We start from the raw sequence: 16,477 nt of genomic DNA, 5'->3' as shown, positions 1-16,477 counted from the left end.
GATTTTTCTCGATTATATTGTCAGTTCTCCAAAAAATTAAAAGATATATCGTACAGATATTTGCCAAACCTCTTTTTCTCTCTAAATCCTATTGACACATTTTTGAATTAGTTCCTGACCTGTTAAAGGGTGGAAAAATGTCAGATAATATATATAAAGAAGCTGAGAATTCCACAGCTCTTACGATAAAAAAAAGTTCTTGAAATAAGCACGGTTAATAATGTCTCGATCTTCAACACAGATATAGTTAGTTATCATTATTTGACACAAAGAAAAGGGAATCGCTTTATCTCATTAACGTACGTTGGTTATAACAAGTTGCAGTAAAGATGCAGCTGATAGTTGATAAAGGAATTTTGGGTGAAAACTTGATATGAATACACATAAAAAAGTGAGCTTTTTAATGAACTGGAGGTAAAAAATATGCTTATCGCTTATGAGATAAAACAACAGCTGTTAAAAGAGTGTTTAGTAAGTTATGCTACTTTCAGTTTACTAATTTTGCAGATGATCCGCTCATCAGAATATCACCAATGAATAATGTGAATACAACAAGGACTGAAAAAAACCATGTCCTGTATGAGATCACTCATGGACAGGATGTCATATTTGTTTGTGACGCTGACAGCAACCCACCTCCTGCTTCCATTACTTGGCGAGGAGTAGTAAGCAATAATACCGGGGAACTACGTATTACAGCAGCAGACAACAGACACAGTGGTACCTACACCTGTACCGTGACTACTGAAACAGTTGATGATGATGACCGCCTCCCACTGCAGTCATCATACCAGTTGACTTTAATTGTTAAAGGTTTTATTCATCATCTGTCACTATTATTAATGCTATCACGTGTTTAAAGGGAAAGTAAAGTAGCAAATAAAATCAAATGGTAGATGCTGATGTTCTAAATCGTTCCTGTTTTATAGTTTTGTGTTACAAAGCAGCTTACGTATACTCTTTGTACACAAAGCACATTTTCCGAATACACAGTATAATAAACAGTGACTGCTCATGATAAGCATAGAAACTACGAGTCAAGCGATCACCAAAATAAAAAAAATGAGTAAGTCTCAATAAAAAAGCGCTGAAGTATCAATTTACTAGGAATCTATAGCACCATGGGGTTGGAAACCAAGAAGCTTTATGTAAATCATTCTTTTGTGCGCTACCACCTATCCGCTTTCTTCAAAAAGACTTTTGTCCCAAGAAAAGCAATTTTAAAGTAAGCCAAAATGTTTGAGCAGTAAAATTAGAACATCAGTGTCTATTATTTAAGTTTAACATTTGTTCTTTGCCTCTCAGCCACATAACACTGTCTTGCTTCTCATATCCATTTTGTAAACATAAACAAAACTAAGGTAACATCACAGCTTGACCACCGAGACTCGTAGAGCCAAGCGCAGCGCGTGTCGTGTCCACAGTGACTGATGTCATGTTCTTTAAATCACTTTGGATTGTCACAACGTCCAGAAAACAGTCAGAAGTCAGAGGTAAGAAGATAATATAAAAAGACTCTGTCTGGAGACTGTGCATACGATGTAGAAAATTGTGAAAATAAAAACCTAGTATCAATTAGCGATTTCGTTGTAACTCTTTAGTTTTGTGTATCTTCCTGACTTGCTGTTAACGCATTAAAAAACGCACATACAAATTAATTGTGTTATACATACAATAACACTTTATGAAATAATAATATTGTTATCTGTGCAGGTTGCGAAGTTTTCAATCTTATTGTGTTCTACGCATATTGTGTCTCAATGTATCTGCAATAAATTCCGCAGCGCACATTCAGCGTTCTGAAATAGGTAATGAATGTCCACCAAACACATCATCAGCCTAAAAACAAACGATTGGTCATAGGAGGCCAAGAATCTGCTGTATTAAGAAAAAGACTTCAATGGAGACGATATCTGCTTGGAGGAAAGATTTATGTTGCCGGTGGTTTTTTTTTCAAAGGCGTTGTCTTGCTGCGTATGTATGTTGTTATTATTAATATTATTATTTTTATTAATGTTATTATTATTATAGTTGTTAAGCGTTTAAATATTCAGATAAAAGACAAACATATGTTTTCTGCTTTCTATTACTTACAATCTAAGGATTCCATAAGCAATGAAAGTGAAAATATTTCTTTAAACAAATTGTGTTAGTAAAATCGTTGATGTAATGTCTTGTCATTATCTTATCGCAGAAAACAACAATTACAAAGAGAGAGAGATGGAGAAGACACTCCTGTGTAAGCTTTATATTAAAGACACGTTACTGTCTGTACAAGATATTTTTGTTTGGGTCAGCCATCATTATACTGCTTGCAGCTTTTAACCAAACTACATTGGTCGAAAGAATACAAGAACAATAATATTTATTCTGTTCTTTTCCTGAATCTTTAATGTTATATTATTTTCATTTTATTGAAGCAGGCCATACACATGTCCGCTTTGTTCTGATGCCCACTTTATTTTGACATTTATGGCTAATAGCTTTGCAGAACCCACAACACTGCCTTTAATCTCAAATTAAATAAAAGGGAGAGCAGAAACGACCATCGCCGATTGTCAATCGTCTAAAATTATCGCTAAGAGCTTAGCGTACAATTTCTAAACACACCGAAGACCTCATATCTATTGTTTCCAAATTAAACTATCAAAGATTAACATTTGAAAAAAAAAATTGTTTGACGAAAGAAGCGAGGACTTTATTTAACAATTCCCGTAAAGCACAGTCACACATTTTGCCCATTTTTACTCATTATCTGTAAATTATCCCTCCTCCCACAGATAGAGTTTAAGGTAAATTGCTTATTTTTTTCCAGATTCTATGTTTGTTGGTGGAGTTTAAGAAAGAAATGGTAACCAGTCATGGACGAGATGAATAGATCACTGAATGGAGTACATGGAAAGATACACCAAGGAAATATGCATCAAGTTGAAATCCATAAAACAAAATTTATTTTTTATTTAAAAACCACACTATGTTTGTAAAATAAGAATATACATTAGAATGTCATTATTATATGCTGTCTTCTTCTCATTTTCGTTTTTTGAAGTAAAAATCCATGTTAAATTGAGTAACCGGCAAGTGACATGGCCTTTGATCAACTTGATTACTTTTAAACATTAAGAAATACATAGCTAGCGGACTTTTCACCCCTCACATGTTAAGGGGAGGTAATTTGAAGTAGCTAAATTCCTAATGGGTCCAGTAGCTACATCCCTTAATTATATTATTATTTGCGCACAGAGAGATGTGTTGTATGATGCTACCTTACTTGTGAGCGCAAACTACTCTGACCTGTAATTTAATCTTTTCATTTTATATTCTCCAACAGCACAGACCATGTCAGCTGAGTGTTTCTTCTGATGGGAGACTACAATCACATGGACCAGCAAGCTAAGCACAGAGAACAGCACAACCCATACTTATGAAATCTGTTTTAAACAACAGTCTGAAGAAGGAAGAACAATCATTAAACTGTTTTACAATAAGAGAAAGAAGATAAGCACTATCAGATTAGTTAAAAACTTTACTTTATTCATCATAATTTTGAAATATATTTGGATACAATCAGACATTTGCCATGAGGAATTTTGTATTTGATAAAAGTACTCACACTATATAAGTGTTCCTCTGTGTGAGAGAGAGAGAGAGGGATTATGATTCTGTCGATAATTTTAGGTCACATTTCTTTTTTGTACTTTTGTAATTTTGCCTAGGAAGACTATTTTTAGATATTTTTTAACATAGACATTGCTCTATAAATAAAAGAGAAAATTAACTGTTTTCTTACTTACTTATTAAGATTATTTAAGCTCGTGCTCAGTTAATTTTACCAGTCAGTTAAATTTCTGTGTCCCTTTATAATTACATGATGATCACTACACAAACACACGTTTTGTGTTTTTAATGGTCTACATGCACATCATTATCTTACCTATCTAAACATTTTCTGTTAATTTTAAGAAAATGTCAATCGACTACTATCCATAGTTTATCAAATCTTTAATTAAATAGGTTAATAAATCTTTAATAAATCTTATTTGCTGCTGCTGTCGGTGTTAACTTTGATTTGTACGTCCTGTTCATCTAACGAAACTAATCCATTCTTCACTGCAATGAGCAAGAAAATTCATAGTGTCAAAGAACGTTAATGTTTAAGGTTGAAAGGACATCAGCAGTGTGTATCCTTAAAGTGATTGGCTTCTTCCCATTTTCCATTTTTGTAATATTTCCTTTGTGTGAATACGTGAATGCAAATTTTCGCGATGATGCTGTGTAGTTTGGTGTATTTAAGGTGAGAATTATCGTGCTGAAGTATGGGTTGAAGGCTGAGTGGAATGTTCTGTTATGTGAGGCCTAAGCCTGACTGAATCTGATGAAATGGTTGATCGAAAAGGTAAATGTGTATTGTACAAGTAAGAAGTAGCTTTTTCTTTAATAATAAATCCTGTAGCCTTCATCATGTCTGTGTACTGGCAGGCAGTGGGTAAAGGGAGGTAAGCAAGTACAACGTTAATTGCCCTTGTCTGTACAGCTACGGGTCGTCTTTCGTGTTGGGAAAGAAATGTCTTTAGTGATATTTCATTTTAAAAAAACGCCTAGTGACCATCGTTTGATTAACATTTATCAGTTTTATCGGGAACATAAATTTCTTGAATATTTTTTGTTGTGTTACATAAATTGTTATGAATGTTAATACATAGTTTACCTCATGTCCAATGCTCCTTGTAGTGATGATAATGTAAATTTTAAACAGACATTTCTAATTAGATGCGAGTTAAGTGTTTTGTGCAAGAGGACTGCAAAAAGAAAAGCTGTCACAACCATACAAGCAACACACGCATTAGGATACGATAGATCAATACAAACATAAAAATTTCGTTAATAAAGATAAAGAACTGAGAAGAATTCATCTTTATTAAGATGTTGTTCATAACCATCATCAGACATCGTTGGACCTGCATCAAGACTTCAGGTGGTCAGCTGTCAGCGGCCAAATTTTCCAGGTGTCCCGATCCTGTATAACACATAGCAAAAAGACATTACTGTCATAGAGTGTTACTTGTGTTCTCAATCACTGTTTTATTGACTTTGTTGCTCATTACGAGAGTTTATGGCTTAAAAGCTTGCTGCCTGTTTCGAGTAGAGTAAAAGTACATTTGGGCACCGATGGATTTATATGTCCAGTTGTGTTCTGTTGAAAAATTAAAAAAATCAGTATATCGAATTTGTGTTATGTACTACTATTTTGAACAAAAAAAAAAACCACATGTGTATGTGTGTAATGCATCAACGATTAATATGCATTATGGCAAAGTCATAACCTGTTGACATTTCCAGCTGGTCTACCACTTTCACTTTGATTCCTCTTCTGTGCAGTCCTCAATCACCAAAATTAAATCGCTGTGCCAGTCACTTAAAACTGAAATGCTGAAAGTCCGAGGAAAAATCTCATTATCATCATAATCAACCACTAACACCCCTCGCCCAAAGCAAGACACATTTTTTTGCACTTTTCTTTCTTTTCACACTCATTCTGACATTTTCTTAAAATTTGTGTATTTTTATAAATAGCAGAAAAAAACTACTGAAAGTTTCTTAACATTCTGAAATTAATTAAGCTATTATTTGGATTTATTTCCATACTTAGATTGAAGCTAGTGCAGTGCTTAGCTGTAACAGAAAGATAAAGAATAATGAGCATATTTCAGTAATAAAAATACATACTGAAGACCACATAAAACAATATTTTTGACAGTCTTGCTTATATATATATAATTATAAAGTTTATTACTTCTGTTTCTCTTCGGGTTAATATTTGTTCTTTGGATACTTTACAGACCCAGAAAAAACCTAAGAAGACAAATTAAAAAGAAAAAAAGTGTGTAATAAATATTTAAGCCGTCACAGCATTTAGACAATCTTGAACATGTCTTGTAATGTAAACAAGCTGACCTCTTTAGGAGGAAGAAGGACACATTTTAAATTAAAATGTTTAAGATTACATACCAAGGATTTTAAACGATAGTTTTGAAGTCTCATTACCCATTGGTGAAATTTTTATACTCAAACGTAGGACTTGAGTACTACTCTGGTTTGTGTCGACTGTCCCGCTTCGTACATCAAACATAGAAAATTGTAGCAAACAACATAAATTTAGAAGTTGCAACCTGATAGGAAAGACATTAAAATATGTTATCATCAGCAATCAATGGGCAGAAGTTTACAACGTCTGTCATATGTCTTTCATAATAAAAAGGAATTCACATCATTTGTTGACATATGCATGAATATCAGCATGACGCACCCAAGCCAGCAATATTGCTGTCTCTAAATTCTAATTGCAACAAACTGTTTCTGAAAGTTGTTTTATATTATATAAGTTGTATATAACATACTTTTTGACACAAACGCAATCATGCACACGCACAACACACCCACACAAGACCATAGAAGAGATTCACAACAGGATCGACAGTGTTCGTGTTCAGACCTGCGATGTGAGTATGATTATCATCTAAACAACTGAAAAAACAAAAAATAAGTAACTAAATACTGGATTGTGTCCAAACCGCATTGTTTCCAGGTATATATATATTGCTTGTATGTACTACAAACCACTTACCTCAATGAAAGTTCCTGTAGTCTGTACACAACATGAAATTGTGAAAAATCCGCGATGGCTAACGGTCGCCGTAACGACAAAACGGAAAAAACGTAAAAGTTCAGGGAAGCGTGAACACAGATTTGTTACAGTTAAATTACGTCTGTTGATCATAATAAAGCATTTGTTTTTCAGAAGTGTGTTTGAGGTCGTTAAATTAATGTACGACAATGTGTGACCACGGCACTAACATTTTACAGATACATACCATCAGTTTACCAATTGGCCATACGTAAAACAACAGTAAGGTTCCAAGATCGTTGCTGAAGAGAACTTGTAAAAGCCTTCATCAGCTTGTGTCACACCTATGTGACACGTGACCTCGGCAGGTGACAGAGGCTGGCTCACACGTGACAATAATTGTGTCTTGTTCTGAGCGGTCTCTCAACGCTTCTCTTGAAAACTGAGCGTTGGTAGGTTAGAACGAACTGCCTGAGGTGTCGGGTATGCTATCGATTTATCACTAATACTAAAATTTCTGTTATTGCCACGACTACCAAATACTGGGTTGTCTTCTGAATCTCTTTCTGCGTGGAGCACCTTGCGCGCAAGTACGATTGTCTTGTATGCATTAATAATCATATAAATTAATTACTTTAAGATCAATTGTTTTAAACTATAAGCAATATGATATTATAATTACGTAAACAGAATTACACTTTTACAAGCACAATATAAATGTAATACTTAGTGAAGTGGTTTAGTTTTGCAGTAAGCTCTACACCTGCACGGTCGTTACGTACAACTGACAGTAGTCTGAACTGGTCTACTGTTCGTGTCCCTACCCCGTTGTCCTACCTCAACTGTTAGTCGCCAGAGTCCTGGCACTCAGCTTACACAAGAAGAAGGCAGTTTCGTCTTTCTTCATCAACCTATCTCTCCTAGGTCTCACTTTCAGATTCGTGACGTATGACCCACGGACGAGCATCATGACGAGGAGCAGGTCTCCATTGCAGGCACAGTCTATTTTACAATTGAGCTTTCGTTAACAATCGCCAGTCTGGTTATCATATTCAGTTGGAAAACTCACACAGGATGGAGGATTCGGCTTGTAGAAAAATTAACTGAGCTGTCGTCCATATCAAATAATTATCACTTAATTTACACTTAAGGTTTCCATTTGTTTGTTTATTTAGGTTGTCTCCTTTGCACATGTGGCAGTATCTTTAAAACACAGTACAGGTTAAATACATTGAATAATGTTTGATACAATACATGGACTCTGCATGTTGAACCGAGGCTATGCGAAAGATTCAGCGTACACATTATTAATTTCAGATGCAATCATATAGACTAAATGTTTCCTCTTGCATACTCGTTATCTAATTTTTTATTATTATATCATTTTCATTAATCCAAGTGTTTTTAGTTTTATCCTGTATGTAGCTCCATAGTGACTTAAATTAATAGAGAATATTTAGAATGGCTTTGTAGACCTCAAAATGAACTTCTAGCTAACAGTGCTAGCGAAATAATAATTTAAATTCTGTAAGCATTTCAAGTTTGGATACATATTTAAAATCTTCCAAGCAAACGTTGGTTTTGTTTTTCTTATACATTCTTGTTTAACTTGAAGTACAACTATGTGAATTAAATATAATATATAAATAGATTACACTGAACAATAAGGAAGCAGGTAAATGTGATGACAGAGGAGACCGGCTGTCTCCGGCGACCAAGTCCCTGTTTTGACAACGTTGAGTAGAAGAACCATCATGGCATTGCGGAGTCTGCTGCAGTTATGGTTAACTCCTGGGCTAGCACTCTGTCCATTACCCAAGCCATTGGAAGACGCAGGAGCGGGTGGCTGTAGCTTCGCACACTAAATTATTCATTGTGACCCCAGATTGGACCCCACCACAACTGTCCAAGCGACATCTGTGTGGCACGTGGAGCTTCGAGATAATCGTTATTGATGGTGCATCTAGAAAGATTACCAAAACATCAAAAGGACTGCACACAGATGTATTTTTATTGACATCAGTCATATTTTGTAAAGAATTGATTGAACGAAAGAGAGACATACATAAACATACACAAAAATACACACACACATTTTAGTCTATAAGAGTTTATACTTAACTAGTTTCAGAGGAAACAGTAACACTTCTAAAGAGTGTTAAAATGTAAATATTTATCAAAGGTTTAATTTTCATTATGTTAAAAATAATGTAATAAAAACAAAAATTTCTTATCCTTACTCAAAGACACGTTTCTAAGATTGTGTTGTTACTTACAGTAAACTCCAATATTGAGGTTCACTTAAACCAAACTGCGTGCGTGGTTTGTCCTTATAAAAGGCGCCCAGCATTTTTTTTTTTTTTTTTTTTTTCCCCAAAACTTAGACCTTTGTGGTGAACTTTTGTTATATTAGTTCAATGAACGAACTGTCCAGCAGCCCGCCAACCACCAGACTTCGGCCAGGTTGAAGTTAGTCACGGGTGGAATGGTCTGGCATTTCCACACGGGGAGGTACGTTTGATCGCTTCCCATTAGAAGGGTTGTTGCTGTTGCTTGCAAGACACATGTAAAGAACGATGTTCTGAAACAAGAAAAAAAACACAATTTAAAGGCAAATACCAAGAAGCATGAATAAAGATGTTCTTTTTATAGATAATTCATTACTTGCTACAAATTATGTCTGTAATCAAAATTGTTACGATGTTAATCACTTACCAGGGTCTTACCTAAAACAAGAAAATTTAACTACAAACCATTGAAATACAAAAAAGTGATAGTAGTGATTACTCGTCAAATGCAAATGATGCCGCGGTGGACAGCACAACCTTTACTTAAACGATTACAGTTCGAAGTTATCTTCTGTCACTGAGTTAATTATCTGGGGCTTTTCATTGCTGTACTGTGGATTCAAAATCTGACCTACCTATTCTCTTAAATTAAGGATGTTAAGGTTTCGTGCCTGTCCTCTCACAAGATTAATTACGAGCAAGCAATGAGCAACCGGTATACTTCTTGAACAACCTAAACCACTGTTCTCTTAGGTATGTTTTTGATTACTTTCAACTCGTCATGAATCTAAATACGTGGCTGTAACACAAAATGTATATAACTTTTTCATTATATGTTTAATTGCTGTTTATTAACAAGCCTAGAAGAGTGTCGAACTTATCTCATGAGCTACAATGTCTAAAGCTTGCATCTCGCCATTACAAAACAATTCGTCATGATATAAATTTAAACAACAACCGTCTTGAATGTACAGTCAAGCCAGCAGTACATTCTTTAGTTTTTACACTAGAGTAAAATACTTCATATGTACCTCAGTGCAATGACACCAAGTTCTTCTGAATTCACCATCGGTTCACTGAGTCCAATGAAGCTCTGCCAAGATAGGCGGAACATCGTCTCTCTACCCAGTAATCGGAGGTCAGTCACCACGAAGCTTTCCTCGGCCTCGGAACCAAAGTGCGACACACGTGATGTGTACACAGCCATGACACTGACAGAGACAGAGACAGGTGTAAATAGTAACCTGTTTATTGTATTCCACGTGTTCGATTTGAATGGTGTTTTTATTACCTGTGGGACTGAGCAAACATAATACTGGATCTTACTAGTGTTTTAGTAACTGAGATGTTGATTTTTATTAGTTGCAATGCTTAAAGAATGGGCAGAAACCTTAAGCAAGACATTCTGCACATCTTTTACACCTTTTAAACTTTATATGAATGTTGCGAAGTGTGTACAATTAATATTTTCTGGTTCCTCCTCTTTAACAAAGCGTTCTTCTTTCAATTAATGTATAATTCATAAACATTTAAAAAAATTCGACATGAATGGCCCAGTGCGTCATACGAGACAGTCGCACATTGTTGCTGACGTGGCCCACACAGCCCCATGACCATTGATCGGACTTCCACACGACCCACTCTTGTTCTTATGGCGATGTGCACCTGTCAGCACGTGGTTCCAAATTGTTGGTACCACACGAGTTAACTTCTTGTTACTTTATCTACAAACATAGTGCGCTGAGAAGTATTCCTTGTTTTAATACCAAAAGGAATTCACTTCCTAATTTGCTGAAGTATTAAAGAAATGTAATAAATGTGGACTATTAAATATTGAAATATTAAAGGCTTTTCTTATTTTTTATTAATAAAATAACATTTTAAAATTAAGAATAAAATTGACGTTGTAGTTTTGTAAATTTTGTTATATTGTTAAACTGTACCAGATGGTCAAAAGGGATTTGCTGCAGCAAAAACGGATACTGGTTTTCTGTATTTCTTTGAACAAAGATAACTCAGATAAGAATAGTGGTCAATACTTTCAATTGGTAGGTGTTTCTTCATTTGCAATGTAAATATTTAGTAGAAAACAAATTTTGTAGTTGCATCCATTTTTGAACTTTGTAGTGCATGTGGAAGCATGCTAAATTTGATTTTACAGCTCTGTACAAGAAGAAAAAAAATTGATTGATGTGAACTCTGTATTTAGCTTTCTCACGACTTTTGACAAGAAAATGCGGACCTGAACACAACAGTCAAATGTGTAAGATGATAGTCAGCGGAAGTCTTCGTCATCATCAACGGGTTTCGTGAGCGCGGTACAGGTGTTCAACGCCTGTGTGTCACGTGGATCTGCCGATTAGATCCGTAACTCCAGTCGTGCTGTTCACCTTCTTTCCTGACCACGTGTATGAGCCGGGCGAGGTTCTGTCTAGCCTCACACACAGGCGTCACGTGTGTCCTTCAATACTCAAGGTATTTATGGAGTGGATCGTTTCCAGGTAGTTATCGTCCCTGTTTATTGTTATTGCACGGTTTGATCTGAAAATTACAAATATCGCCCGCTTGAGTTAAGTTCCTTTTCACCACTTACTGCATTAAATTCACTTAACAGTTCGTTGTAAAAGAATTAATACAATATGGGTAACAAAATTTAAGGCTCGCTTATGTCACATAACTATCTCAACAACAAATCAACTGGTAAATAGGATGATATGCTATTTATTTATTAGTTGGTTAAAGTCTAGTTCTTAATGTGAGAAAATGACTACAGCTGTTTTATAGTATTCGTGTTAGGGATTTCATTAGGACACAAGAAATACTATTTTCCTTCAAAGTAAAAATAATAATCCTATAATAAATTGATATTTTTGTCTTCAATTTCTTTGAGGAGCGACCTCCAATCTGCTTTCATTTTACAGTTTTATCTCTATAAATTGTAACACGGGTAACCTTATTTAGATGTTAACACATGTGCAGACTTGTTAGAGTAATTTAATATAATGCCCTGTCAGCAACCAACATTTAGCTGCTGTAGTCATTTTACTTACAGTAACTTCTCAACTCAAGGATGTCACTTTAACAATTTCAACAATCACATCAGCTTTTCGATTACTGGCCTGACAATTGGTACTTGTGTCCAGTTATACTCTCTCGTTTAGGGCTGTACAAAGGTCAAAACATGCACATTAGGCACGACCGCTAGCATTCAGTACGCAAGTGTACTCGAATGTTGATAGCGTTGCTGGTGTCGACACTACGATCTTGTTGCTCTTCTGTAACGGGGTACTTCTCCTTCCAGAACCTATAGAGGCGTTGTACCCTAAAAAAGACACAAGCGCACGCTAAAGCAATACAGCAATGTGATTATTGTTAAGATATTTACATCTTATTCCTAGTAATAATTTTTTTAAAAATTAAGATAACCCCGAAGAACGAAAAAAATTGTTTAAATTTTTGTCATATTGCCAAAGAGAACTAACGTATCATGTAAAGATGACCTGTGCTATGCGTGCTAAAACAAATATGTTCGTACTGTAATTAACAATGAACCGTTAAGTGGAATTTTCACCATTTCAATGTAGTCACAGATATTTGCACTTCCACACTCAGTCAATATACAAAGATTGACAGTACAATAATCATATATCAAACCAAGTACATAACGAATTTATGTCAGAATCGTTATAAATGCTATGAGCAAGATATCAATTAAAATATAATTATGTTAATCCTTAACCAAAATAGGACATGAATAACTTTGTAAAGGGATTTACCAACAAACAATTTAAGTAATGTATAAAGTTTTCTTCTGGCACAAAGATGCCGATTCATGGGAGGAGGCAGTCCCGGTAGGGTTAGTCCATTCACAGTTCATCCAGCAATGCGCTCGATCTCCCTCTACAAACAAATGACACTTCAGTAGAGTTTCTTTTTGTCGTCCGAAACGACCAACTCTTTATAGTGCTGATAATTTCTAAGGAAAAGATATACCAAAAAAGCACAAAAAAAAGTTTTTATTGCGTCAAAGAGAATTCGGTTGACATTTTTATCAACATATAATATATATATCTCTCGCTCTCAGTTTCTGTTTTCGATTAATTGTGCGCGCTGTACACCGGTTTATTTTGCTTCTGTGCCCATTTTATAGTTTAAATCGCAGCTATTATATTCGCAGCTGCTAATGTTAGTCAAGTTTTTGCTACCCGTTTATTCACGATACCCGAGCATACAAGAGTCCGGGAGCGGTGAGAGTAGATAGTTCTCTCGCGTCGCTCTATTAACATCGCAGGGTACCGTTCTACGTGCTGCTAATCTTCTATAGCAATGTGCTCAAAACTACTAGTTAGTCTCTACGTGAGAATATAATGTTTTTTCTCTTCTCTCTTCTCTCGCTGCGTTGATTCGGTATCCAATGTAGCGGTTGTTACGTGTTTTCTTACATTGCGACTACAAATTGATGTAGTTTTCCATGGTACCATATGATATAGGAGTATGAATAGTAAGATGAGAAGAAGAGAAAGTATCCCGACGAAAGTGTTAACGAGCTTTGTTTGTTGCTTAGTTGGGATCTCGCCTTAGTTTGTCGTTAGCTCTTTTATCTTTGATTTTGTGGGTCAACAGTGTTTTTAACGAGGCATTGTCCAAAGTCTTGCTCTTCGTTGTTCATCATCGCATTTTCTGTGACCTATTTTCATGTCTCTTCTTTAGATACAATCGTGTGAGGCTTTCTACTAAGAGCTTCGTGTGAATTACGCCCGTGACTGATAACGCAAGTCTCGATTTCTTTACTCAAACAGGGTTTAATATTTTTGATAATCGTGCTCACTATTTTTCTATTAGTAATTGTTTTTTGTCAGAAGATGACTCAATATATCATTCAATGCAGTTAATGCCCTCATTTTACACGTAATGCATTTAGGATTTACTCCGCTTAACTAAAGAGACACCTTCATCAATAGATTGAGGTTTGCTGTTCTGGGTTCCGATAATTTTCGTCTCGGTCACACTTATTTTCTGTGCATGTAAAGGCAGTCTATTTACGATGCGCTGACTGCTTTCGTCTATGCCTTATCTCTATTCGCGTAATTATTGCTATACTAGGTAGAAATCACCATACTGGCCAATGGATTCTATAGGTTCCTTTTATAAAAATTGGCGATGAAAAGGATATAGGTTTAAAAATGAAATGTCTCTTTCATACTGATATGAAAAGTCTTCAAGGAGGAAATTAAATCGTTAGGTGCAATGGAACAAGTGTGTATAGTCGGTGGTAAATAAACACTAAACCTAATAACAGTTTACCCAGTTTCTGCTCCAGATCTATCTTTAATGAATAAGATGTCAATTGTCAATTGCCTGCATTGTTTATTTTATCTCGTTAAATTCTATGTGTTTCTTAAGGTTGGTAACAGATAAATGAACTGACATTGCTTCGTCTCGACTTTTTGCTCATCATAACAAATCTTCTTTATATTCCAAGTTTTAATGGGAGATACCTATGACCAACAGGATTATTTACGGTTAGCAAGAAAATTTTTTGAAAGTTTGAAACACTACAAAACAATACCTTATCTTTCAGGGGTCTAAACTTTGACATTAATGGATTTTTTATTTCTTAGAGTTTAGAGTGATCTAGTGTGCTGACAATTTGTTGTGCCTGCTCACGCATACATTTAAACTCTTTATAATAAAAAACATATTCTAAAAAAATTTACTTAGGAGGTATTAACATAAGCAAACAGTTTGTTAGACTCAGTTTCTGAAGTCACATAGGATGCGAACATCAGAAGCAGTCGCTTCCGGACTGATCGAACTGCACTGAGTCAGTCTGGTTCCCGTCCTGAGCACTATAGACGAAATTGGTATCGCTTGAACCCGTTTCTGTATATATGAGAGCTTGCTACAGCTACCCGTGTTAGTCCTGTTCGAGCAACAGTTGTACAGATTTGCAACATTACGGGGGTTGGTATTACTATTGCTCTTGCTTCTTTGTAAGTGATGCTTAAGGGAGGTAAGGGTAGGAAGATACCGTTTTGCTAAGTACACGAGGCCTGACTACCTCTTTTCCTGTCAAGTGTTCGGCTACTGTGAAAATATCACGCTTCCGTGCTCCTAGCAGCGTTTTGTTTCATAAGTACTGAACAAATAAGTAATGCAATAAGTTATTGCCCCAAGTTAAGAGCATAGCCTCTTTTCTCAAGTTTGGCAAAGTGGGTGTCGGATAGCGGGAAAGCGGCTAAAATATACGCTTGAAACCTGGGCGAAATAGTTTATCATCGCAATATTTGTAGCTTTAACCTTTCGCTAATTATAATTGGCGGTCTATCACTGCTTATAATATCGATGCTTGACGGTGTAGTAGTTGGGGATTTTGGGAAGGCCCATTTATAATGTTCAAGTGTGCTTTTTTGCCAGGATTGGGAGTCAAAGCAGTGTTATAGTTTTCTATTTAGACAGTGTTTGACCTTGTTTGAGGGTACGAACCAACAGTCATAGGGACATTCACCGGACCCTTCTTTAGTGTCATCTACGAATTTGCGGGTTGCCTTGGACCTCCGTTGCGTGGGCTCGCCGAAACTCTGAGAGCGACTCACCGAACCCTAGGGTTCGATCGAACCGCAGTTAAGATACACTGATTTGAGACATTTATTCACAGGCTCCTACGGAGTTCGATTGCTTTATTTGACAAAAAAATGTAGACATGACTAGCACGGGGAGCGAAAATTGATAACAACAAAGTGACAAATTAATAAGCGTCACCAACACAGAACCAGTCTGATTTAATTTTGGATGGTTACTTCAAACAATGTTCACTGACCTGTTTGATCCAGATCCTGCAGGCGCACCGTCTTAGTGCTTCGCTCTGTTTGAATTTTCTTCGACACACAGTAAGCCATTCTCCGTTGGACGATTCTATTTCTAGACGTCTGCCTTGACGTGTCCGCCAATAGCCGGACTGTCCCGGCATTGCTGTCACAAAACAATGTGCTAGAGTTATTATATATCTGGTATTTGGCCCACAACTATTCCTTAAGCTATTGAATTTTGTATGAATTGGTTTTATATCATAGAGCTCTTTACACCGAGTTCTTTGCCATACTAATATACTCGGTGGCGCAGGCAAAGTTGTGGATCCACATTTGCTGCCCGAAACGGTTTGTTGATATTGTTACTGGATACAGGACTAGAGCGGTTGTGGCATCTTAGAACACTTGGCGTAACATCGAACTATAAGGGAGGGCAAGTAGTACTATTTAGAGTTATTCCATAGTACGTTTAACTCCCTTTAACAGTGGGAGAAAACAGTCACCGAACAGGTGTTCTCGTTTAGTTTTGAAAGTAGGCAAAGGTTCAGGGAGAGGGTGGTGAAAAATCGGTTACCGGTTACATCAATTTCAACAGATTTTCTGCTTAAACAACTGAAATAAGTAGATGCAGTAATTAATATGTAAAATGAAACTGATATCTCTGACGAAATCTATGTTACTTAGATTTGTTTCTATCGTGTACGTAATTCGTTTGTAAATTTTCTTACTTGTATACTTTCTATCTCTCATTTTTG

The 16,477-nt window shown here is 35.9% G+C and overlaps 2 protein-coding genes and 1 long non-coding RNA gene across 13 annotated transcripts in view; 2 read left to right on the top strand and 1 right to left on the bottom strand.

The window, feature by feature from the left end:
* Nucleotides 1-4,795, top strand: part of LOC112569475 (scavenger receptor cysteine-rich domain-containing group B protein-like) — a 60,541-nt gene extending 55,746 nt beyond the window's left edge. Inside the window, exon 15 of the mRNA XM_025247276.1 lies at nucleotides 508-4,795. Within this exon, the coding sequence (XP_025103061.1) occupies nucleotides 508-860 (353 nt within the window). The 3' untranslated portion in view covers nucleotides 861-4,795. The remainder of the gene's footprint in view (nucleotides 1-507) is intronic.
* LOC112569471 (A disintegrin and metalloproteinase with thrombospondin motifs adt-1-like) overlaps nucleotides 1-16,477 on the top strand; it is a 595,732-nt gene that overhangs the window by 325,903 nt on the left and 253,352 nt on the right. The window lies entirely within an intron of this gene.
* LOC112569504 lies at nucleotides 4,897-5,926 on the bottom strand. Its single transcript, XR_003100443.1, has 2 exons — nucleotides 5,325-5,926; nucleotides 4,897-5,017 (listed from the first exon to the last, which is right to left on the bottom strand). It is a non-coding gene; the product is annotated as an uncharacterized LOC112569504 (long non-coding RNA).

Source organism: Pomacea canaliculata, linkage group LG7 (assembly GCF_003073045.1).
Source record: "Pomacea canaliculata isolate SZHN2017 linkage group LG7, ASM307304v1, whole genome shotgun sequence".
In the NCBI taxonomy this organism is placed as follows: Eukaryota; Metazoa; Mollusca; class Gastropoda; order Architaenioglossa; family Ampullariidae; genus Pomacea; species Pomacea canaliculata.
Note: the sequence above shows the minus strand (reverse complement) of the source record. Positions and strands in the feature narration are given on the sequence as shown.